This window comes from Megalops cyprinoides, chromosome 7, assembly GCF_013368585.1.
Source record: "Megalops cyprinoides isolate fMegCyp1 chromosome 7, fMegCyp1.pri, whole genome shotgun sequence".
In the NCBI taxonomy this organism is placed as follows: domain Eukaryota; kingdom Metazoa; phylum Chordata; class Actinopteri; order Elopiformes; family Megalopidae; genus Megalops; species Megalops cyprinoides.
In genome coordinates, this window is record NC_050589.1 from 31594585 (window position 1) to 31621675 (window position 27091).

At 40.8% G+C, this 27091-nt stretch overlaps 2 protein-coding genes across 2 annotated transcripts; both read right to left on the reverse strand.

Moving 5' to 3' along the window:
• LOC118780820 lies at window positions 1–9694 on the reverse strand. The gene is made up of 7 exons (XM_036533535.1): window positions 9529–9694; window positions 6306–6632; window positions 5713–6021; window positions 2720–2782; window positions 1157–1249; window positions 552–595; window positions 1–467 (listed from the first exon to the last, which is right to left on the reverse strand). The coding sequence occupies exons 1-7, from the start codon at window positions 9587–9589 to the stop codon at window positions 348–350; spliced, it is 1017 nt and encodes a 338-aa protein (XP_036389428.1). The 5' UTR covers window positions 9590–9694; the 3' UTR covers window positions 1–347.
• A 918-nt stretch (window positions 9695–10612) lies between these two features.
• nlrp12l (NLR family pyrin domain containing 12-like) lies at window positions 10613–26786 on the reverse strand. The gene is made up of 14 exons (XM_036532896.1): window positions 26720–26786; window positions 26170–26520; window positions 25757–26047; window positions 22684–22704; window positions 22497–22517; window positions 20007–21771; window positions 18427–18600; window positions 17710–17883; window positions 15322–15495; window positions 13659–13832; window positions 12471–12644; window positions 12203–12376; window positions 12023–12069; window positions 10613–11464 (listed from the first exon to the last, which is right to left on the reverse strand). The coding sequence occupies exons 1-14, from the start codon at window positions 26784–26786 to the stop codon at window positions 10932–10934; spliced, it is 4140 nt and encodes a 1379-aa protein (XP_036388789.1). The 3' UTR covers window positions 10613–10931.
• Between the last annotated feature and the right edge of the window lie 305 nt (window positions 26787–27091).

The window sequence follows — 27091 nt, forward strand, 5'->3', positions numbered from 1 at the left end:
CTTACGCTGCCATTTATTATTGACTGAAGTCCGCACACAGTATATAGTACTCACAGTAAATTAGCTTTTTTACACAAGGGTCTTGGACTTAAATAAAGAATTGTATGAGCATGTACACTGAGCTAACTAAACACAACAGCTAGCTAAATTACAGGATCAAGCAGGAACCCTACTGGCATTGTACAGCAAGAGGATAAGACCAAGCGTGAACTAGAGTGCCACCTCACTTATTACAGAAAGCAAAGAAATACGTCTTTATGCAATCATGTGCATTCATCATATGCAAACATCACTGCCAAAACCAGACATGTATGTTCAATCATTTCTAAGTGTATTTAATCTTGTGTTCAGTTCGCAGTTTTGATGGTGGCATAAGTGCAATGTTCAGCAGTGTCTCTGTCCTTCTCTCTTGGCCTGGCAGTGGAGTGGGTGACCACAGCATAGGTCACAGTGTCTGTATTCTGCTCCTACACACAAATCATTCTGATAAGTACAGTTACCACACATATTGCAAAAAGGATATCATTGAAATGGAAAATGACTGTACTCACTGTGTGCTGATTAGTCATGTTGTGATTCTCAGCGTGACCCTTGCCTAGAGTCAAAAACAATAATGAGGTTTCGGTGCTTTTAATACTTAGTTTACAGGGAAGTTCTGATTGGATAATTAGGCATAAGTAAAAGGGCATTGAATAAACTACTGAGTAACCAATTGCCTCAGTAAGCATCCAGCTGTAGAAATGGATAACATTGTCAAAAAAACTATAACCAAGTTAAGTTACTGTGGATAAGAGCATCTGCTAAATGCCAATAATGTAAAGTAAACTGAATAAATAACTGAACTAAGCTGGAAGTTTTATTGGGTACATTAGTGCACATAGTGTTGTGGACATTGCACGCAGCTCTGCAGAATGAAGTAAAGCCACTTCAGATGGGCTATTTAACTCACCCTGGTGAATCACCCATCCACAACTCATTCGTGTTTTTACTGAAATGAAACCTTTACTTCTAACAGGGACCCAGCAGTGGAGCTGAAACTGGCAGTGTGTAGTATACTGGTTTCATGCTTCTCAGTGAGTCTGCAGTTTCTGAGCTGTCTAATGCTGACAGGCTCCAGTGAGACAGTTTTCTTACAAATATGAATTCCATATCTTACCTGCTCGTCTTCTTTTATATGTCACTATCACAGCTACTACCACACACACAGCCACACACACAGATACTCCAGAGACCAATATGGCTACAGAACCTGCAGGAGAGACAGGAAATACAGCTATGCATTCTGAGAGATATCGGATAGGAATACTGAGAGAGTAGAACAGGTGACGGAGGCCTCAATCACAAGAGCATACAGTATATAGTACGGTGACCGTATGTCCTCTTTTTCCCGGACATGTCCTCGTTTTGGGACCTAAAACATGTGTCCCAAAAAGAGGACGTGTCCAGGAAAAAGAGGACGTATGGTCACCCTAGTATATAGTATCTTATGAGTATTAATCATCAGGTGGATGAGCAAGCAGATAGAATGACTGACATTGCATAAGCACATAAGTAAAAGTCAAAAGTGGATCTGTAACATTAGCCTCTATCAGCAAACCATAATGCATATATTCACAAGTCATTTGGGTCAAATATTTTAACTGAAAAAAGTAAAATCTGCTCCTCTCTAAATTTTCTGCTTCATGTTGCTCTTATCTGGAGGAAAGGGTAGATGGAAACAATCTGAAATACTATATCATTTGTATTTTGAGAGGATGTAGAATTGGTAGAAGGTGACTTTGTAGCATGCATGTTTCTGATCAGATTTGTCTGTGTCAGGAGTTTCTCCTGACAGCGGTAATTGGGCATGCTGTACTCCCTGGGAGAAATGAGGGGACTCAGGCGTAATTATTGAATTATCGGGTTTTTGTCGGGATTCGCTGCCTGGTGCGAGCTCCACACCTGCTGCCTGTCTGGTTAAGGGGACACCAGGACTGCTTAGGCAGGTGGGAGCAGCATGGAGAGAAGCTGGGAAGCCGAGTGCACAGGGTTTTACTGTGGGGATCTTTGTTGCTTATTTTCAGTTTGTTTGTTCGGTTGCTTTTGGTTTGAGCTCCGGGAGTCGCGATGCGGGGCAGATTTTGGAGTTTGGTTTTCGTTTAAGTTCATTTTCTTTTTCTTTTGGAGTGAGCGGATGTGAGTTTGTCTTTGTGTGTGTTTTTAGGCGGCTCCAGGAAGAAGCGGCAACCAGAAGAGAGTACTGCGGCAAGTCCCTTAGGGAGAAGGGAAAGAACGAACACTTCCAGGACGCAGCCGGGACTGAGGAGAGCCCCCACCCTGCGAAAGTGCGTGCCCGGGAGGTGGATCCCCCGGTTGAGAAGGAGGTGACACCGTGAACCGGTAACTGTGCGTGTGAGTCCCCAGTGGAGAGGGAAGAGGGCGGACCAGCTGCGGAACTGTGTTAACCTCAGAGAGACCCCACGGAGCTTTTTTTATTTTGGGACGTAGGCGAGGCCCAGCACGGTGGCGCGGGCCGAGCTACATCCCCCCCTTATATTTCCTTTTTCGTTCTTACTTCTATCTGGGTCCAGGAAGGGGAGGACAGGAGTTGGTAGCAGGGCGGGGGAAGGGGAACAGCTGCAGGTGGGAATCATGAGCGTCTCTGTGTTTTTATGAATTTGCCTGTAAATTTTTTTTTACCCTTTTTTTGTAAAATAAAGACCGTTGTTATCCTACTCACCTTGTCCTCGTGTCCTTGTGGACCCGGTTGGGGTGGGGCTGGGCATTCGTCCACTCCCAAAATCTGCAAACATAGAAGACAGGGGTACAGTCTTAAGCATATTTGTGTTTATAAATGACAGTATTGTACAGTACATTGTACTCTGACCATAAGATATTTCATTTCACACAAGTGAAATCAGGTTGGCTGGAATATTTGCCAAGAGTCTAAACTCCAAATTCTTGAGGGCTCCAGAGTGGCTTTGACAGTAAGATTTTTTTTCATGTGCAGTGAATCGTGGAAGAGAACAAAATGGGGATAAAGCTGAAATTCATTAATCTCTTCCAGACCATTGATTACATCTCTTGTAATGGTATCCAGACTAAAAAATGAATGTTTAAAAGACAAGACGCCCATGGCTTTTTTGTAATATCTGTTCAGGGATGAGAAAGAAAGTGACATTCTTCAACCAGGATAACCCCAAGTCAATGTGCCCCTCACAATGTACCTGTTGCTATGAAGGCAGCCATTAAACCACAGCAGGGCAATATGAGGCTTATAATCACATAGCACCAGTGAGCAAACCAAGAAGCTGGATCAGCAGCATCAGCAAGCCAGAGAAAGTGAGGGTATGCATTGATCCCAAGTTTTTAAACCAAACATGAAAGAGCTACACTGGAACACTGGAAGACACCCTGTAAAAATGGCAGAAGGCAAACATTTTCACATTGGTGGGTGCACAAGATACTGTCCTTCAATGCAATCTGGGTGATGAAAGCAACCAGAGTATGTGTCAACATTTTGAACACTGAATCTGGCTGAAGATCCTGCAACTGAAGTTTATCAGCACATGCAATATGAGTTGCTAGCAGGGATTAGTTGCATTGAACCAATGCTGGAGACAACCTCAGTTGTTGATGGCCAAGATCATAAAGTTGAGCAGGACCATGACAGAAGGCTGCTGGCCCTGATTGATCATTTCAAAGCAGTCTACCTGAGACTGAGCTCAAGAAGTTGTTACATGTGTGTGAGTGTCTGTGGAGCCTGCTGGATGCGGTGTTTATTGACACATGACATATATGCAGATAAAAGTAATTTTATTGTCACCAGTCTTGAATCACCCAGAACACTCAGAGCACAAATACGCTTTCTGGGATGACTTTAGTTTAGTGCACAAGCGGGAATCTCCTCTCAAGAATGCAGGGTTTATGGTCCCGCGTCATCTGGTAAAGGAAGATGCTCTGCATGACCCTTCACCCTGACAAGGCTATAAAATAACAGTATGCCACCTCAAAAGGAACTTTCTTTGTACTGACCTTAATTCAAGAAAACACAGACATCCTTGTGCAGCCATCCATGCCCAGCACTTCATGCCTCTGATGTGCCTGGTACTTAAGGGAAGTTCCAGCAATAGTCACTCAGAGGTTACTGGAGATTTTGGTCACACAGTGTCTACATGAGCTTCCATTTTCCAATCAGATGACATGACAATTAGAGGCACAAGTTTGCTACCAGTGACCCAGCCATGTCCCATATAAGTGCAACAATAGTGGAAGTTTGCTCTGATAGGATACACTCTAATTGTCTCTGAAAGGAGACCCTCCTTGTGTAGGCCTACAACACATGAGCTGCTTTGTCCACCCCTCCCCCATCATCCATGACCAATGTGCCATTTAAGGGAGTAGCCCTCCATAGAAGTATCAGAAAAGTATAATATTGTAATATAATACTAGCTGATATGACCATACACAAGATGTGTTTAGACACATCTGTGATTTGTACAGTGATTTTTGCAACCCTGTTATAATTATTTTTATGATACTGATTTGACAAACTGACCTAGGGATAAGCTTGCATTAAACAGGATAACTTAGGATGACCTAATTCATGTTTTTCAGCTACTGCCAGACTATGGGACCAGCTTTATCATCTCCTGTAGTTTGACTTACACCTGCTAAAAGCCAGTCCAACACTCACACTCACTTATTTCTATCTTTACACTCCTGTTTTTTTTTTCTTTTTTTTTCATGCTCCATACAGAGCTCTCACACCCACAGAAACACTGTTCAGGTAGAGAAAGAGAGTCCCAGAGTACTTTTTTCTCCTACCAGTGCTTCCACCATTACTCATATGGCTGTGACGTCATCATGACTGAGACAGATCATAAGCCACACATTGTCATATCCAGTGCGTCATTTTTCAGTCACTTCTCACTTCTCTCAATGGGGAGCAAACCACATCCTCTCTTCACCGTCAAAAATGAACAGTAAAGCTGAGAGAGCAGAAAGGATTGCAACAGCAGCCTCATTGTGAAAGCTCATCCTTATGGGGCAAATCCTTCTATGGGAAAGGGAGAAATATGCTGAAAGGATGGACAGCAGCCCAGCATAGCATCTTATGATAGCATGTCTGAAGACCTATTTTAGTCTGGCTGACGCGCTGCTTCGACCCTATGTTGTCACGGGAGTCAACGACACCCTGTGTAACAAAAAATAACTTACAAAGAGAATCTATGACAACCACTGGCAATCGCTGACAAACCTACCTGAGTGGGAGAAGCTATTTGTATGAAACCACACTGCTTTGCCCTACCATTACACCACACTGCTGATCCTTACCACTACGCCATACTGCTGTTCCTTACCTCCACACCACACTGCTGATCCTTCCCACTACACTATACTGCTGCTCCTTACCTCTACACCACACTGCTGATCCTTACCACTACACCATACTGCTGCTCCTTACCTCTACACCACACTGCTGTCCTGCTCCTTATCACTACACCACACTGCTGCCCTGCTCCTTATCACTACACCACACTGCTGCCCTGACCCTTATCACTACACCACACTGCTGCCCTGACCCTTATCACTACACCACACTGCTGCCCTGACCCTTCCCACTACAACACACTGCTGCCCTGCTTCTTACCAAAATACCACACTGCTGCCCAAAAATGACTTTGCTTTACTTTCACCTTCAGCAAGGTGAAAAAGAGCAAAATAACTTACCAGACCACTCGGTGGTGTAGCTGTCAGAGATCTTCACTTCCCCCTCCTCAGTCAGCTGGCATCTCCACTTCCTGTTGTTGTCTGTCCTCTGGAGTGTCACGGTCAGAGTGGAGTGACAGGAGGATGTATGTTTGACCTGGTACCTGGGATCTACCTGCAGTTCAGTACCTGTCTCATTCACCCAGCTCAGACTAACTCTGTTATATGCATATCTACTACAGTTTCCATGACCATAATAGGTATAGAGGAGACAGTCTAAAGTCACAGTGCTGCCAGGTCTTAGCTCTATCACTGGAGGGGATGGAGAGACTGAGTGAAAAAAAACAAGAGAAGGACACATTTAACACTATTACTGTGCTTTATTCATATCCCAAATAAAACATTCAAAATACAATGTAGTGGACAAGCTAGTGTTTTCACACAGAAGACACTGAAATTAATTCATGAATGAATCCCCCAAATTATTATTTTAATATTACCAATATTTTAGATACTGAGTGACAAAGGGGCCCATTTCAGGTTCCCATCAACATGACTCTTATCATTCTCATTGACAGCATTATAAGACTCAAAGATCATACAGAATCACTTACTGCTGAGAAGAGCCAGATAAACCATTGCATCTCCTCCATGCTGAGGAGCACCTTTATACAGAAACTGAAGACAGGTGTACAATCCAGCATCCTCAGTGTTAAGATTATTCATGTGTAGAGAGCAGTCAGACTCCACTCTCAGTCTTCCGGCTTTCTCTGTATCGCTGATCTTCCCAAGTTCGACCAGCTCAGTTGTCTCAGACCTATCGCTGCTATGGGTCCATGTAGTTGAGGAGCAGTTGGGATAAAACACATTGGCGCATGACAGAGTCGTATGACCTCCCACACTGGAGTATACAGACACAGAGGAGCCATATACACTGGCACCTGGGGAAATGAGATAGAAAGGACCAGCGAATGGAAATAGCAGATTTCATATTCAGATTTAAATATAGATTCACAGTCAAAAAATATTCAGCTTAATTGTTTTAGAGAGGCATGCATAACTTTCAAGCTTTAATGCATCAATGCATCTCTTTAAAATGAATCTTTCCTTTACCATGAGACCTGTGTGAGATCATAAATACATGACAGGAAATACATAATAGCTATTTCTATTATTTTTGTCACATTTCCTTATAAAAATGTTATAGTGTATGCTTTAAATGTAAAAGGAAATAACATTCATTTACCTTTCTATTCAATCCTACTACCACACATGTTTATCATTAACTTGAGCAACAAATTTACAACATGAGCAACAATGTGTAACAGTGTTTAACATCATTATCACTTAACGGCACATACCATGGACAAAGATGCCAAAGAAGCCATTATCTCTTAACAAATGGAAGTGAAATTATGATGAATGATAAGCAAACTAATGAATCACTTATTTCAACCTTCTGGATTAATATAGTTTGATACAATTTCTCCACCCTGTCATATACACTGATGAGCCAAAACATTATGACCACTCACAGGTGAACTGAATAACGTTGATCATCTCCAAACAAGGGCACATGTCAAGGTCTGGGTAGATTGGATGGTAAGCGAACAACCAGTTCTCGTAGTCAATGTCTTGGATGCACGTGAAAGACCTGAGCGACTTAGACAAGGGCCAAATTGTTGACCCAGATAACTGGGTCAGAGCATCTCTGAAACAGTAAGGTTTGTGAGGTGCTCCCAGTCAGCAGTGGTGAGTACCTACTGACAGTTCGAGGAGGGGTCTGGCCATTCACATGGACATCAATTTGACACGTGCCACCTACCTAAACATTGCTGAAGACCAGGTACACCCCTTCGTGGCAATGGTATTCCCTGATGGCAGTGGCCTCTTTCAACAGGATAATGTACCCTGCCACACTGCACACATTGTTCGGGAATGGTTTGAAAAACATGATGAAGTGTTCAACGTGTTGCCCTGGCCTCCAAATTGTCCAGATCTCAATCTGATTGAGCATCTGTGGGATGTACTGGACCGACAAGTCCAATCCATGGCGGCTCCACCTCGCAACTTACAGGACTTGAAGGATCTGCTGCTAATGTTTTGCTGCCAGATACCACAGGACACCTTCAGGGGTCTTGTAGAGTCCATTCCTCAGTGGGTCGGCGCTGTTTTGGTGGCACACGGAGGACTAACAGCATATTAGGCAGGTGGTCATAATGTTTTGGCTCATCAGTGTATATTTTTAGCATTACATTTCATGTGTAGAATATATTATATCCATACTAATTGCATCTATCACTATATTAGGTATGTGTAATGGCATCTGTGTACCCAGTCCTTCCCCTCCGGTTCTCAGGGTTCTATTTAAGCAACAGTAACACAATTATCAAATGCAAATGAAAAAAGCTGCAACTACTATCAAATGACCGCATCAGAATCAATTTTGCTAATTAAACACACGTAGCACAGAGTGCACATAGGCTGGGATTACCTGTTTAATGAGCGGGTGGAGTGGCAATGGTGTGTCTGTGCACTGACCAATTAGGCTGCATTTAATAGTGTTAGGTATGCAGCTGTGTAAGTACTGAATCATTGGTGCCATCATAGCACTATTTTGAGAAACATTGCCACAAGTGCTGCTATAAGGCACAGAAACATGCTGTAAACTGTTGTAGCCATTCACAGCCACCAAGAAGCTTCAATCACCAGAAAGTTTAAACCATTCTACATTTTGGATGTTCAAGCAAGCAAATGTCCACTGACCAAAAAGATTAATCTTTTTTGTGGCAGGTTTCACAGCATTATTAGGCAAATTAAGACTAGTATGCTTCAGGCTTATTTTTCTTGACAGGTCCTGGAGCCATTTTTAAGACATAAATTATGCATCACGAACTATGATACAAACCTACACATTTTCCAAAAGCATAGTTTCATCTGACAAAGGACCTCAAGTTTAGCTAAAAATGGACAAATATACAAATATGCAGTCAACCAAACAGAATTACCCAATTCAACACCAAACAAGTATGGCTAGAGATGTGGTTGAAATAGTCCCTCATAAGTGCCAGAACATCAAAAAAACAATAGAGAATGCATCTTGGCAGTGCAGTCTATGCCAGAGGAGGATTTACACAGTACTGACTATAGGGTTGTGAATAAATGTGAGTCTAATGCTTTCTGGAAAAAAAATCATTATTTGTAAACCATATCACTCCACTCTGTGCAATGCCATTACGATTACAGTATACATTTTTAATGCATATATCTTCTGTTTTATCATGTTTATGTTAAATCAGGAATATAAAAGAAGCACATTTTGATAGCACTGTATTTATGTGCATCTCTGTTTCTCTTGATGTTTCATTTTTAATAAAATGTACAATGAAATATAATGATGATAATGAAACGTGTTAATTAATTACATCCAAAGTACAGTCTGTGAAATACGTTACATTCACTTTATCATGACGATTTATGAAAACAGAATTGTATTTGGGCTATTACTTGCATGATTTCATTACAAAAAATATTGATTACAGGGGGAGTTTTATTGTTTTTGTTTTCACAACATAATATGTAATGTATAAAGAAGGCACATGAATAATAATCCTATTAAAATCAATTACACAAACTAAATTTCATTGTGTGTTATGCTACAGGCAGCTACATTACAGCCCTGACTAGAACATATCCTTCTGCTTAACAGAGACTGTGTATGTCTAACTTTTTCTCTCCTGTTCATCCTTTTGGACAAAAGCAGCTGAATCTGAAAAAGACTCCAGAGCCTCCCGCAGTCAGCCAAGAGCCTTGACTGAAATCAGCAGCATGTGTTACCTGTAAAGTAGAGTGTTGTGATCAGCTGGACCCGCAGAAGGATTCCGGCCTGTGTGTCCATTTCCTCCAGCTTTTGTATCTCTGGGGGTTTCAGACCTTCAAATAAGGTTTATTTCTGCTTTAAAAAGGTTGTGACTTCCTCATTAGTACATTTTACTCTCCAAAGAACAATTGCTCATTATGAAGAAGTTGTTCCAGCGCTCGGGAAGAAGCTGTTCAACCCATGAACCTAAATCTGATACAGGTCTGCCATGTTCCCATCTTCATTCATTCATTCAGTTCTTACATGAACTAATTCTGTATATCTTTTCCTGGGCTGAAGGCCACTGCAGCAGTGAACGTGACAAAAGTGAAGACATAAAACCAAGACAAGATCACACCTCCCAGAAGTGCTATAGAAGCAGTTTCAGAAGTTTCAGAAGGGGCACACACCCTGCTGCCTTACTTCCTCTTTCGTATTTTATTTTGCATGCATGGCTTGCGCAAGATTCTATAATACAGAAATGTACATATAGAAAGAGGCGAAGACATCAGTGGAGTAGCAACTGTCCTCCAATGAGGCTATTTTTCACACACACTGGGTGGCAAGTGGGTGCTGAAAAAAAGCAACTGGCTGTGTGCGATTGTATCATAGGATTGTTTTTGTCTTGCCTTAGTGGTCCTGACCACACGCAGTTGTTGTCACTGTGAGACAAGCATAAAATACAATTAGTGATGCCAAAACAGGCTTGTATTAAAAAAAAGAAAAAAAGCAGTGCTTACAAGGAACCAGCCTTGCAAAATTTTTGAAATACCGTTTGTTGACTCATTTTAACTCATTTTAAAAGACGACAGACAAGCTACAAGAGAGCAAGAATAATGTACTCACAATCTCACATTGTAGCTTTCGCAAGCACACAAACTACAGACAACCTGCGCTGTTTCGCGAGCATAATCATTTATTCTAATTACGCAATTGGTGTTGACTATTCTGTGAATTATTTGTTTTATTGTTAATCAAGGAGGATAAAGGGGAACAGGCTGAAAGTAATGATAGATTTAAAGGTAGTGTTCGGGCTTCCCCTGTTTCCAGCTCACCCGCCGCCATTGAAGAGAAGTGGAATGTCCTTCAGGTTCTTCCCTTCACAGAAGTTGGGAAACTTGGATCTGCTTATATCTCATCAAAAAACAAGATGAACACTATCAATCTGTCAACAGGGGCTTCTCGGAGGGACATCTCTTACAAAGGTTTTTCTCATTCAGATTATCCTCTTTAATTGAAGATGAGAGGGTGAATTTTCAAAGATGCTGCTATCTTAATTTGTTTCTAAAGAAACAGAGCATCTGCATGAAGACATTGCAGCTTCTAACAGGTGGTCCTCAATGTGTGTGTGTGCGTATGTGTATGTGTGTGGTACAGGGCTCTACTCCAGATGACACAGGGACATTGAGTCTAAAACCCCAAACCCAGGATAGAGGGGTTCAGTGAAGGTGGTGTGGATTCTGTACAGGAGGGTAAGTGTGTCAGAGGAGACGCTGTAGAAGGACAGAATGCCAGCTGGCCAATCCAGATACACTCCTATTCTGTGGGAGGGGGAGGGAGGGGCAGATGCATCTGTTCTTTTATCATTGTGATAGACTGAGTAACCGACATCAGAGCAGAACATAGTCCAAGAGTTTATATTCTCTCCAAACACACAGTCAGTGTCCTCTCCTTTTCTGCTGATTCCTTTATATGTCACTGCTATATCAACCTCCCCACTCTCACTCCACTCAGCCTCCCAGTAACAGCGAGTCCCAGACAGACCCTCTCTGCACAGCACCTGCTCCCAGTGGTCAAATCTCTCTGGGTGATCAGGATATGGCTGCTCTATCCCCCAGGTCACCTTTCTGTCTCCCTCAGACAGAGCCAGGTTTCTGTGCGCTGTGTTGGGGTCCAGAGTGAGCTGACATGCATCTGCAGACAACAGGCAGACGACAATAATTATTAATATTCATGTAATTATGTGTATGTGAGAGAAAGAAATAAGACCGTATGTTGTTGTTTACATGCCTCTGTGTTTATGCGTGTGTTTATGTGTGCTTGGGAATATTATCTGTGAACACTTGTCAGTGAACAGATGAATAATAAATAAAATGAAACACAAATCACACACATACACCCACGCACACACACACACACACACACACACACACATACAGAGAGAGAGAGTAGAATTTGATATATAGTATAGTACGTGCCTCTATGTAAATACAGAAATGTGTATATGTGACACTGTCAAAGTCTGTGTGTCTATCTCCATGTGTCTCTGTGTTTGTGTACATTAGAGACAGAGATAGAAGACAGAGTCTAAACATGAGATGAGAGGTAGTGAAAAAGTGGAAAGGTAGTGAAAAATGGGGAAAGGAAAGGAGCATCTTTTCTCATCTCCTCCCCCCTCACTCTGCCCTCTCTCAATCTCTGTCATGTCTTCTATCTGTGTAAGTGAAGCTTGCTCAGTGCAGGCACACTTACATTTCAGCAATCCTGGTTTGTCCCTGCTCTTCTCTCCATGGTCCACACTGTAGAAACGCAGAATGCATAGAGACTGAGTGACGCACAGCTTGTTCAGGAGAGGCAGTGTTGAAACTCAGAGCCCTCTAAAAATCGGAGAGCTACAAATACTGTCACTCCTTCGCTGTTCTCTGTACTTACAGTACTGTCTCCAGTTTGGAGCTGGGGTCCTCCAGTACAGCAGAGAATGCTCTCCCTCCTGAATCACCCAGGTGATTGTAGCTCATATCCAGCTCTCTCAGGTGTGAGGGGTTTGAACACAGAGCTGAGGCCAGAGAGGCACAGCCTCTCTCTGTAACTCGACAGCCTGACAGCCTGCAGGAAGACGGAGATGACAGCTCCTCACTCTCCAAACTCTAGATAAACCACAAGCTTCATACAGCATTTTGTTATAGGTATTGTGCCTCACCCCAATCTTTGCAGCTCACACTGTCGGTCCTCCAGTGCAGCAGAGAGCACTCTTACTCCTGAATCCAGCAGGTCATTGTCTCTGAGCTGTAGGTCTCTCAGCTCCGAGTGGGGTGAACACAGGACTGAGGCCAGATCATCACAGCAGTCCTCTGTGAGATTACACTCACACAGACTGTGGAGAGAAGGAGACGTGCATTAGTCATGCCATGAAGCAAGATCTCATGAAGCAAGATCAACTAAATTAAGATTTTCTCAAATTAGCCAGATTAAGTAGGCCTTCTCATTGAATTCAGGTTTTTGTGCTGCTAGCTGAATCCCCCAGCAGTAACAATGAGTTCCTATGACAGAGCCTGGTATTTTCGTCACAGGTGTGAATTTATACTCAGCTACAATGAATCTTCCAAACTGGATATCATCCCACCAGATGAAAAAATGGATTCTCAAACAAATTCTCGATGCAGGAGCCTGAAACATTCTTCCCCTCTGGCTTTTCCCCTCAATTTCAGCAATAAAACAGAAGAGGAGAAGCTTTGCTCCTGTCAGGAAACATGTGACAGGCAGAGGCTTCTTCCTCTTCATCATCTTCCCAGCTACACTGAAGGTCTCTAAGAATGGAGAGATTTACCAACTCATCAATGCAAAAAATGCCCTCGGGAGACTGCACTAACGCTGTCAGACGAGTAGCAGGAACAGTGTGTTTGGGGTGCTATGGGATTTGACTTTGTGGCACTTGATAATGATAGATTCCCCCCCTCACACAGACATTGAGTCTCCCACTGGAATTGAGGGTTTGCCAACTCGCACTAACTCCATTTAACAACCGGTATTATCATTTTACACACCATGAGCAGGAAAACGTTATGTCTTATTGTACAATTCCCTGTCATTTGCTGTACTGCATGGTCACTATACTGAGGTAGCCCCCCAAAAATTCCCAACAGAATTACAATCTATTGCTGATTGCTGTATTTCACTTGTACTGTAAGTAATTACACAATGAAGGCACCTATGACCGGACACTACAGTTTCCCCTGAAACTGGATATTATGGTTGAGAACTGGTCAACTGGCAACTCTAAGACTCATCTGAGAGGGAAGAAGGGAGGGATGGGACTAATGTTGACTAAAAAGGAAGGCTGGTGGAAAGAGGAGTAAACTGATACTTACACATAAGCTCCCGTACTTACAGCAGTGTTGCTAGTTTACAGCTGGGATCCTCCAGTCCAGTAGACAGTGCTCTCATTCCTGAGTCCCCAAGGTGATTGCTGCTCAGGTCCAGCTCCCTCATTTGTGAGGGGTTTGAACGCAGGGCTGAAGCCAGTGACACACAGCCTGTTTCTGTGATCCGACAGCCAGATAGCCTGCAGAGAGACAGAGACGAGAATTCTTCCAGCTCTGGACAAACTGCAAGGATTAGACACATAACATGATGTTATAGACCTTTTAGGAACCAACCACAGGCACCATTCAATAAATACATATAAAAGTTCACATGAAATTACTCTTGCTTAAAATAGTTTGTATAGATTCTCCTCACAGCTGTAACATGCAGTGTTGCCAGGAAGAAAAATTTTCACCTGTTAAAATGTCAGTGTGAAGGAGAGCACTGGCAACACTAAAATTCATCTTTCAAGGTGGGATGTTTTGCTTTAGTCTTGCTTATTAGATGTGTGTTGTCAACTGCACATCTGGTGACTTGCCAATAATACTGGAATATTCCATAACTCAAGAAAAACACCTATGGCACCTACTCTCTTAGCCCAATGAACAAATTGTGGGCATTTCTCCAGAATTTTTTTTTTCATTCAGTTAAGATCACCTGAAAACACTGCACCAAAACCGTTCTACTTGTCTTTGAAGTTTATTTATCTTCCAACCAGAGATTGTGACCCCAAAATGTAATACACCAGAGTGAACTAAAGCACAATAACATGCACTGCATTCAGATGTTGAAGCCCATATGAATCCTGTCTCTTAAACCACTAGTCACAAAGTAAGATGTATTTGCCAACAGTGCCTTTACTACTGATGAAACATGCAGCCTGAGTTTTAGTCAGACACTATGATATGCTCCTGAAATATTGTCATGGCATTCATAATGAAGGAACAAGTGCTAAGGCTACGAAAAAAGTGATGTCCTGACGTAGGTTATGCAAAGGAAAAACAAGAAAAAAAAAATCACCAATAAAGTACAGCAGGGTTTTACAATTGTTTCATGAACTGCAGATACTTTTGTGAGCAAAGACATATGTAGCTACCTAGGCTGGAAGGTGGCCAACTAAGGTAGACAGCTGTACATTAATAGCTTGCCAGCTACCAGGTAATGACCAACTGATCAATCACACCATTCTGTTTCACTATTACATTTGTAATTCACTAGCTAGGCAACCAACTACACAAGCAAATGCCTGAAGATGCTATCTAATGGTACTTTATTTAATGGGTCTTTATTTATGTGGAACACCACCTTAACTTTCCAGTGTGAATTACTGCTTTCTCTTGAAGCTGCATCATCATTCGATTCTAAGGACTGATAGAAAAGTAACTGAAAATTGGCAACTCTCCACCCACAGTCGGGGATCAAATCAGCCAAATGATGATGTATTGATCAGGCATGCCGCTGCACATATTCTCATTCATTTGTTTAGTAAGCAAAATTAAATCCTGCTTTGATGTGATAGCGGAGTAAGAAAAGAGGGATGGTTACTAATATGGACGCAGAAGGTTGGGGTAAAGACCAATAAACTGAGGGAAGGAACTATGTTTCACTGTACCTCTGTATAAAGGCATAATCACAGAACTGCATTCACTAAAGTGCTGTATTAGACAGTACTAGACAGTACTACTCACCCCAGTCTCCGTAGTTCACATTTTGGACTCTTTAGCCCAGCACAGAGCCGCTCCACTCCTGAATCTCCCAGGTTATTGCAACTGAGGTCCAATTCTATTAGGTGAGAGGAGCCTGACTGGAGAGCAAAGGCCATAGTGTCACATGATTCCTCTGTGAGTTCACAGCTGTCCAATCTGCAAAGAAGAGTTCAGAGACATTTTATATAAAAACAGGTAATATTTGAAATGTAATACTGGTGTTTAGGGATAAACTGATAATGATGATTACAAGGTCTACAGTGCTCTGAGGACAATATATGTGCTATTTCAATCCAGCCCATATGTCACATTTGCAACCCATTTATTCTTTTTATTTATTCTTTTGTAAATTCATTTATGATGTATACGTTAATAATTTTATTTATACATTTTTTTATAATTTATTCTTATAAATTCTTATTCTTACTCGTGTATTCTCTCAGCATATCTGAAAAAAATTAATTTAAAAATGGTGCCCGTGTAACACAACATTGTATTGACATAAAAAAACTCCTCGAGTAAGTCCTTATCATGCCAGCTAAGCCCATGGTCCTGCTTTGGGTTGGGTACGCATGGGAGACCCATACATGGAGCAGTCTGCGAGTGGATCTTAACCATGTTCGAGTAGCCCTAGCAAAACATAGCCCAAGTGGAAAGAAGCCTTCAGCTAGGGAACAAAATATTCTCTTTGGAGGCGGAGGGATGGTTAATTTTATTACGCTAGCGAAATCATTTCAAAATGGGGTGAAACTCAAACCACTCAACCCTCTTGAGACCAAATGTTTTATGATATTGTTTATAAAATAAACAAACGTTAACTAAATTAAAGAGGAGTTGAGTTTACTTCAAAACATGATTTGTCATTATTCCAATATCTTATATGCACTAACCTCCTAGTAAGTATCTTACAGACACCATGTACAAAATACCATCAACACAGATTTAAGGACGACCATGAGGAATACTTTCTTGGCTAGCTGATGCATATCTGATAATAGGGCTTGTCAGGAAATGTCAAAAAGAGACTGTCATATGCTCCTTGTTGGGGAAGATTTGGCACTATTTTCATATTTGGACAGAACGGTCGATTCATTATGGAAACTTAAAAAATATCAATATAGAATTAACAAATTCTCCTTCAGTTTAATGGCCTATGCTGGTCCATGTGGTTGTCTTTATTTCATATGGATCAAATTGAGAGTGAGAGCATTGTAATCTGCCTCCTGCACCTTCAGTGGCTAAAGCTCTGTTCCTCTCAACACTTCAGTGTGTAAGGGTGCCAGATGCACTATTTTGGAACATACTCAGTAATCAGTGCAATGTTATCCATAACTGCTGCACTCTGCAATCACATATGCTTTCACATTAATCTTCTGTTTGCTCAAAAGCATCACTTCATAAGCAGGAGCTGTAAAGATCCATTAATGTTCATGGTTGTGTTAATCTGATGTTTTGAGTCTGCTATGATCCCATCCAAATGGTATTACTATCAGTGGCTCCAGTGGATTTGCACAATGCCGGATCTGTGTTTATGCAGGAGCAAACAGGTCTCATTTCAAAGAGGGCAGCTACATTCCAATGAAGGTTACACACAAGAAAATAGTCTCTCAAAAGGCAAAAAGACTTTGTAAACAGGTTTACCTTATTGAATGAAACCAGCAATAATTGAAAGCATTCATAATATGTCAGTTCTTTTAAGAGGCATGTTTGTAAAAAGGTGTATGATTGAGAAATGAGGTGAAGCTTCATTACTTTGAAACTGCGTGAAGAATAGTTTTCATTGAGCATTAGTTGCTGTACATAAAACAATGCTTCAACTGTGCTGCAATGCAGCTGCAATTGATGTGATTTCAGTTCTAAAAAAGGAATAAATTTACAGTCAGGAGACCAGACTGTTCAGTGTGTGTCTGATGAAGGTCCTATTCAGAGTAAACACAGAGCTGACTGCTACTGTCTTTGTACAGCTGGGATAGCAGGTATGCCATGATCAGTGTGTGAAAGAGAGTGTAGAAATAATATGGATTACAGTACACTGTTCCTAGGAGGTAGTGAATCATGGAGATGAAAGAAGGGACATGTGAAGAACATCTTAGTATACACACTGACATGACTAAAATTGGTGGCCAGACACTGTAGACATTGTAGAGATCCACTAAAATCAGATTATGTCTAGAACTGGTCATCTTGCAATGCTAAGACCCATCTGAAAAGGATGTTATCCAGCAACATTTTGAGAGGTGTAAGAGGAGAGAGAGAGAGAGGAGCAAACAGAGACAACTCACTTTTTAACATTTCACTGTACTTCTCTACAGAGCCATCATCACTGAATTGTATAAAAGTAAAAGTGATGTATTACACAGCACTACTCACCTCAGTCCCTGCAGTTTACAGTTTGGACTCTTCAGTCCAGCACAGAGCCTCTCCACTCCTGAATCTCTCAGTTGATTGAAGCTGAGGTCCAGCTCTATCAGGTGAGAGGGGACTGACTGGAGAGCTGAAGCCACAGTCTCGCATGACTTCTCTGTGAGATTACAGCTGTCCAATCTGCAGAGAAGAGTTTAGAGACATTTTATATAAAAACGTAATATTTGAAATGTAACATTGATGTTGATCATTAAAAAAGTGATGGTGATGATTACAAGATCTGCAGTGCTCTAAGAAGGATGTCTGTGCCAAACTACTCAACTTCAGCACTATGGGCCTGAAAATGAGATGTACTGCTGATCTGTTGTCTGGTAGTTGTAGAGCTGTGGTTCTGACTCAAGTCATACTTCCCACCATAAAATAAAATTGCATCCTACAAACAGCTTTCTGCAGCACCACCTAATAATTTGCATCATTTTGGTCTCAAAATAAGAATCGCTTTACAGTTAGGAGACCAAACTGTTCGCTGCGAGTATGATGAAGATCTATTCAGAGGGAACACAGAGCTATTGCTACTGTCCTGCATGATTGGGAGGGCAGGTATGCCAAACATGGATTATAATACAGACTTCATAGCAATTCGTGAATAATGAAGATTACAATGTGGGACATATCTAAACATTTTACTCTACAAACCAGTATGACTAAAACAAGTCCACTCACATCAGTCTCTCTAGTTTACAGTTGGGGCTCTTCAGTCCAGCACAGAGCTGCTCCACTCCTGAATCTCCCAGGTTATTATAGCTGATGATCAGTTCTGTCAGGTGTGTGGGGACTGACTGGAGAGCAGATGCCACAGTGTCACATGACTTGTGTGTGAGATCATGACTGTCTAGCCTGCAGAGAAGAGATCAGAGACATTTAATATAAAGCATGTAAAATCTGAAATTGAAGTCTGAAGGTGTTTGGCTATAACCTGAGCTGGATGATAATAACATCTAAATATGAATAAAGCTACAGAGCAGTCTGACATTTTTGAAACTAAAAACATTACACTGTTGAATACAGCAGTTGTCATTCAGTTTAACTGTCTCTGCTGGTCCATGTTTCATTTTATATGGACAAAATCAAGACTGAGGAGGAAGGTGAGAAAGTCATACTTCCAAACATATACTTACTCCAAACCTTTGAATAAGAATAAAATAAGAGTTTATTGTTTGTCATTTGATTTTCCCTTCTGTAAAGAAAGGGAAAAAACATGCTGTTCCAAAAATACCTGCAAATTCTAGTGTTCAAAGATTGTTCTTCTGTTTTCAACTCTCACTGTTAATTGACGACAACCTAGTTTTGTCAGTCATATAGATGCATGTTGCTAAATGTTGGAATAACAATAGATAAAATTATTTATAGAAAATGCCCCCCAAGTAGCTCAGTGGTCAGGGCATTGGCATTTAATTCAAGGTGAGATCTCTGGATTTGATCCCGCCTGTGTTATCAGCCATCCATGACCGGGAGTCCACAGGGTTGGAATAGCTTGGCCTCCCCAGGGATAGTGGTGGGTTGGTCAGCCAAGTTTTTGTCTATGCGATTGCACTCTAGCAACCCCCTCTGGTCAAAAGGGCACCCTCAGTCTGCCTGCAAAAAGCTACATAGGAAGTGTCTTCCCCTGAATCAAATCTGTGAAAGCTTGGCATTGGGACTGCAGTGTGAAAAGAAGTGATGTTTGCCTACATCTTCCTGGCTTGTTAGCAGGGGCCAAACTGGACTTAAAATGGGAAATCATTGGCCATTTCATACTAAAAAATATGAAATGTTAGAACAATCAGAGAAATACATATCAACCTTAAGACTAAAACAGAAGGCACTCTCAGTTAATATAATTTTATGTACCATATTTATCCAGTTCAATGTACAGTTCCACGTGGATGTAGAATAGTAACATTGCTGAAATACATAAATAATACAAGGGCAGTAAAATCATTGCTCATTAATTTGTAAGTTTCTTGGCTTGAGAATAAATGATTGTCAAATAAAACAGTGATTTACTCATGATTGTCTATGCTTTGGTCAGCCTGACATGGGTGCCTGACTCTCGGTTAACTAAGTTGTCTGTATCCCTGCTCTCCAAACAAGAGACAGTTTTCACTCCCCTTCATGCTCCTCGATAGAGCATGGGTTGGCTTACATTTCTAACTATCAGACTATACCAACTCTACTATGAAAATTGTCCAGAATTGTCCCAATATTTCCATTTTCCACCTAGTCAGTACAGTCCTGATTATTAATTACATAACAATACTTACATGGCCTTCCTGCAGTTCTTTACTACTGGTAACAGTCTCTGATGTCCTGCTGCTGATGTGTCATACATTTTCAAGTCAAACACATCCAGGACCTCCTCTGACATCAGCAACACAAAGGCCAGAGCTGAACATTGGTCTGGTTCCAGCTCTTTATGAGATAGTGATCCTGATCTCACGGATTTCTGGATTTCCTCCACGAGAGAGTTGGCATTCAGTTCACTAATACATTGAAATAGATTTATAGCCCTCTCTGCTGAGGATTCTTCTCTGAGCTTCTCCTTAATATATTCTACTGTTTCCTCTATGCTTTGTGATCTGCCTCCTATCTGTTTCAGAAGGCCTTGCAGAAGGATATGATTAGTGTCTAGTGAGAGGCCAAGAAGGAATCTGAGGAAAAGATCCAGCTGTCCCTCCTTGCTCTGTAAGGCGTCATCCACTGCACTCCTGTGTATTTCGGACAGCTGTATTTTGTCACCTTCAGGTCTTGATTCATCTGGTCTGAGTACATTTCTGTTCTCAATTACAAATGAATGAAATACATAAAAGGCAGCCAGATACTCATGGATGCTCAGATGCACAAAGCTGAAGACATTCTTCTGATACAACCCAGACTCCTTTTTAAAGATTGCTGGGCACACCTCAGAGTACACTAAAGCTTCACTGACAGCGATGCCACACTCTCTCAAGTCTTTTTTACAGAATATTAGATTGCTCTTTTCCAGCTGTTGAAAAGCAAGCTTCCCCAGTTTCAGGATAATTTCTGTATCTGACACTGACATCTCCTCTGGGTTTGTCTTATTTGTGCCACTATACTTGTCATTCTTCACATTAGTCTGAAGGAGCAGGAAGTATGTGTACATTTCAGTCACAGTTTTGGGGAGTTCTCCACTGTATCCTTCACCTAATACTGTCTCCAGAACAGCAGCAGAAATCCAACAGAAGACTGGTATGTGACACATGATGTTGAGATTCTTGGTTGAATTAATGTGTGAGATAATTCTGTTGGCCAGGTTCTGATCACCAACTCTCGTATTGAAGTACTCCTCCTTTTGTGGGTCATTAAACCCTCGTACCTCTGTCACCCGGTGGACACACTCAGCAGGGATCTGATTGGCCACTACTGGTGGGGAGGTGATCCAAATGAGAGCAGAGGGAAGCAGATTCCCCTTAATGATGTTAATCAGTAGTAAATCAATTGATGTTGACTCTGTTACATCACACAAGATCTCACTGTTCTGGAAATCTAGAGGCATTCGACACTCATCCAGACCATCGAAGATGAACAAAACTTTGACTTCATCGTGTTCAACACGTTTAATCTCCCTCAGTTCTGGAAAGCAGATCTGTAGAAGTTGCATCAAACTGAATTTTCTCTCTTTCTTCAAACTGAGATCTCGAAAAGGAAGAGGGAATATAAAATGAATGTCCTGATTAGCTTTTCCTTCTGCCCAATCAAGAATAAACTTCTGCACAGAGACAGTTTTTCCAATCCCAGAGATCCCCTTCATCAGCACAGTTCTGATATCCTTGTTTTCACCGGGTAAAGGATTAAAGATGTCATTGCAGAGGACTGCAGTCTCCTGTGGGGTTTGTCTCTTGGATGCTGATCCCCCACTTCCCCCCTCTATGATGTATATCTCTGTATCAATCTCATGGAGGAGGGTTGAGAGACTATGCTTTGCTAATCCTAAACCTTTTTGTATGCATTCAAACTTCTTTTTCAGGTCAGTTTTCAGTTTCTGTTGGGCTTTTATTATGGATTCATCTGAGGAGAGAAAATATTAGAAATGACGATGAAGATATGGATTTTTGTTCACTCACAATTCAGACATGTTCTGAATTTTGTAAACTTGGAAGGGATATAAAATCTATCAATCTTGGGGACAGACAAGAAAATTCATTATGGGTTGCAATTTATTATTACAAAGAGCACTTTTACACACTTAGGGACTTCAGTGACTTCCATTATAATCATCAGAATGAAGCAAATTACACAGAACTCTCTGCACCACCTGGAAAACACAAAATCTTTCGGTGGAAACTGAATGCTGGATGTAATGCATTTTCAACAAGAGAAACAGTAGCACTAAAGTAACTGTAAAATGTTTACTCCTATCTGGTCATAACAAAGTAAATATTATGGTGTCCACTCTAAAAAAATCTCTGAATTCAAAAACATTCTTACCATGGCTAATGTAAATGAGTTGTATACTGTAGTGAATTTCAGATTTCTGTTTACAGATTCACTGAAAACCTAATGTTCTGCGAGAATGTGACCCAGTCAGGGATTAACTTTTACTCATGATATTTAATATTATATACTTTATATACATTATGTAATATACACTCTACAGCATAGGAGATCATAATAGCCCTGTCATTTTGTAGTTACAGCTATAGCAGTTACAAATATTGCTGGAAAAAAATAGAGTATACAATGATAAATGCAAATGAACAGTGATAAAAAAGGGCTATACACACAGTACTTACTCGTTAGTGGGGACAGCTCATCTGTAGACGAAAGAAAACAGAAATAACCCACAAAATGAATTACTGCAGTGCAGTAGTGATAGTGATAAAAACTTCAGATTTCTGCAGCAGGTTTTATAAAACTTATTTTAAATGTTATTGAGGGAAAATTTATTTTCTAAGTCACACACATAGATTCACTACTCACCTTGGTTTTGGGTAACCCTCTCTGTAGAAGAAAGAACACAGAGTTAAGAATAACTGAAAAAAGTGTTTAATAAATTCTGCAGCAGGATTGAGACTCATTCAGAGTCTCATTCAGTGAGACTCTCCTCTGCTGCTGCTCTGATCCTGACATTCTTAAATGGTCATTTGGACATGTTGATAGCTAAGTGTTATAGCCTGCCAGTTATATGCTCCATATAACTTTGGTGTAAAGCAATCCAGTGAAACAGAAATAAGAAGACCTGAGCTACAGTTGATTATGTCACAGGTAACCAGGGCATCTCTTACAGTTGATTATGTCACAGGTAACCAGAGCATCTCTTAAGGACAATTTTCTATCTTTTGCCTTAAAACACTGGCGAAGTGGTGGGCTTTTTCTACCTCTACAAACCTGAGCCACAATCAGGCCTGCATCACATTAGCCACTTAGCCAGCTAGCCAGTCTCAGCATATTCAATACTGTTAGAGTGTAGAGTGTATATAGATTTATTTCAGAGCTCTGAGTTTTGTCATTTTGAGGTACCCCTTCTGGAAAGCATCTGATATTTGGTAGGAAATCTTGGTATTTGTCTTAGTGAGATTAAAGGTGTTTCTGTTCCTTATTCAAAAACCAGCCATGGCTTATGGTAGGTTGCACACACACACACACACACACACACACACACACACACACACACACACAATACTTACACATTAGCTGGCCCAGCTGATCTGCAAATGAAAAAAGCAGAATTAACTCACTGAGAACAGAAATTGATGTTTAAAGTGATGTTTAAAGTGTAGATAATGTTTAAGGAAATATCTACAGTAGTCTTGATCAAAATATGTGTCATTTATCACGGAAAACAAAATTTTAGAGAAATGAAAACTATTACAAAACACAATGTTGCAACAAATGATTTTTATATCTTCTGGATATCTGCTGAAAATTTGTGTTAATATATAAATAAATCTGCATGTATCATAGTGCCTAAAATTTACAGTGTAGCATATACTTGTCAGATGTGAACGATGAGTAGCTGTAGGGTTTGTGGAAATACACCAGGACTGAGGGTCTGTAACTGTCTTGTATGCAATAATACTCCTGCATGTAGCGGCCTGCTCCCTGCTGACATAGCAGTGAGTCACTGGGCTACAGCAGGGTCAGTATACATTAGTAAGGTCATTGTGACTGCTCGCATTTTTTTCATGTGGTTTGTCAACCATGAAGACTTCAACTTTTAACCTAGATCATGATTTCCCAAAATGACTCATATACTCATATTACTCACTAGTTATGTAAGGTTTTTTTGGTATAAAGTTTAGTTCATCATAATGACAAGAAAAGATGAAAATTTTCCTTCATTATGATATTTTCTGTCATTCATACATCTGCACATCATTGTTTTGTTAGTATCAATAAATTATTACCAGATAAATTATCACCAGAAAGAAAGCATGACAGAAATATATTTTACAAACCCTTGGCAATATTTCAGATTTTCAGACTATGGCCATACCATTTACTGAATTTTGCAATGAGCTCTGAAATTTACAAAATAGTAATTCAGCTACAATAAATGATAATTTATTGGGGGAGGTTGGTTAAAATATTCGTGTTGGGACACCCCCTGTCCTTACATAATATCTAGCAACAATGGCATTCTGTCACATAATTTCTTGAGTGGAAAACTGCTATTCAGATAAGTTTGGCTGCTAAACAAACACCTTGCTAACACTGATTAGCCTACTATCTATGATATCCACACTCTAATAGGATGGCTACTTAACTAGCTACCTAGCTAACTAGCAAGATATTTATTCAAAACATTATGCTTGGTTGATAAATTTATGCATCTCACACATTATCTTGTATATTTAGTTTATAACAGTGCCAGGAAACATTAATAGCACCAGTGCAACAGTTCACATTCTGCAAACAAGTGTATGCCATTTCTTTGTTTGGATTTTTTCTGCATGTTTAAGCCCTTGACTGCAGGTCAGTGGTTTGAGCTGTCTCACTCTGTAATGCAAACTGCCATGAGTCATTACACCCCTTTCATAGACTTGCTCATAGGGGGCAGCTGAGGAGGCAATAAGCCCCCTTTTTCAGATTTACTGGGACACACTCAACATGGAAGATGGTGCGAGACGTGTGTGGGGAGTGACTTGGGATACAGCCTTATTGTCACTGAGGCGAAGTGTCACGTAGAGCAACAGTTAGTTAAGCATTTATCATTCAAGTGTATCACCCTCTGCTGGATGGTGGAATGAAACACAGCCCCTAATAACCCCCAATCCTCAGCCTGTTCCCTGTTGAAAATAATTCCAATTACATGAGAAATTGCAGGGATAAATAGCTTTGCGATGAGGTGTTTCATAAATGATTGAATTACCTTCCTTACTGCGTCGTTTTCTGTAGCGGAAAAAAATAACAGCTCCAATGATGGCAAGAGCAACCAGAGGGGAAAGCACAGCTAAGGCCACCTTCCAGGGGGCAAGAGGGAACATCTCAGCTAGAACACAGAGAACCACAAATTACTATGGTGATCATTAAAACAGTTTAATCATTAACATGTCAAATGTTCATTTTTTAACACTGACCATGAAATGACTTAAGCATTGTCTATTCATTAATATTTTCAATATTGTTATTCAGGACAACTGTTCATTATTATTGTTCATTCATTTTCGGTCTGAAAGCAGGTAACTAAGGATCAGTGAGATTGAGCATATCCCAGCGATCCAGGGTCACAGGGTGGGGAAGTGTTCACGTACACAAAGGACAGAACCAGTTTGAGTAAATGAAAACTGAAAGCAAAATTTTACCGGTAGAATAAATACAGAAAGAAAATAAAGCTAATCTACAAAATTCCAGAACAAATACAAGTTTTGTTTTTTTTTTAATTAAAAAATTTAAATGAAAAAATAAACCATTATTAGAATGTGCAATCTCAGGTGTAACATAAGTTAAAGAGTGAGATTGTTTATACTCTGTGATACACTGTATGAGTGTGAGATTATTTTTACTGTGCTGACACACTCATATGTAGTATTAATGACATAGTGTTACTTACCTGTGATGTCAAACTCTGCCTCCTTCTCCACGCTTCGTTGTTGCAGTTGAACTCGACAAGTGATACTTTTAGTGTCTCTGTCCTGTATGATCACACGGCGTCTCACAATTAACAGGTCCATACTATCTCTGTGTGTCTCTGTAGGTCCGGCTGGGAGACTCTGTCCCTCACTGTCCAGCCAAATAAGTTCAGGTTGAAGATCCCAGCCTTTGGATTCACACAGCAGGCTGATGCCCCCATCTCTGTGTCCCTCCGTGGAGATCACTGGCTCAGTTCCTACAGACACACAGACTCAAAAGTTGCACCACCTAATCTATTATCATTTAATAATTATGTGAATGCTTTTAGAAAACCCAGTTTTAGTGAATCTGCATTCGGCTTTAAATTTTTTGTTGTGCAGGAAGAGCACTGACCTCTTACTTCCACTTTAATAGAAGCATCGTCATCCCACTGTTGAGACTGAATGAAACATTGATATCTTCCCTCATCAGAGCCCCGTACCCTTGTCAGTCTTAGTGAAGTGTTGCCTTTATTCAGTTCGTCTAGGAACAGTGCTGTCCTTCCTCTGTAAGATAGGATCTGATCCTCATTTCTATTCTTTTTCTCACGGTAAAGATGCACCAGCCTGTCCTTTAGCTGAAGTCTGATCCACTCCACACGCATGTCCTCAGCACTGATGTTGGGTTTGAGGTGACAGGGGAGAACAAGATCTTCACCAACATGAGCAACAACAGGATCAGCTGGACCAAGAACCTGAAACATCTCTGGAGAGAACAGCACAAACTGAGACTGCAGCTGGACCAACAGCACATACTGAGGCCCCTCATTCTATGAAAGACTTTAGATGTTAGTCCTGCAGTCAGTGATAGTGTGGTTGAATATGTGTTGTTGAATGACTCATACACACACTTCAGATGCACATGTTGCAGCGAGAATGTGCATACATATGTGCTGTACCTGGGCTGGAGAAAGAGGTCTGATCGAGGAGCAAGAGAATTAAACACAGACACCCTGACCCGTTCCCCTTCATCTCTGGAATAGACAATGGTATGGAAATTCTGCAAAAAAAAAGCATTTCAAACTTGTAAAGAACTGTTTGTTATCAATCCAGATATAACATCAGTCATAAATGAATTGATGACTGAATTTTACATAAACAAAATCACTGAATTGGTGAATTTGATTGGTGTATGAGTGGGGCCATGTAATAAGAATTTGGTAACGCAGCATATCAAACCGTTACAACTAAATAATTGTCAGGGTTTCACATATAGGTCTGTAATTTAGCAATTTGGTTTTGCTGTGTAATTTCTCAACAATTTAATATGTAAAAAC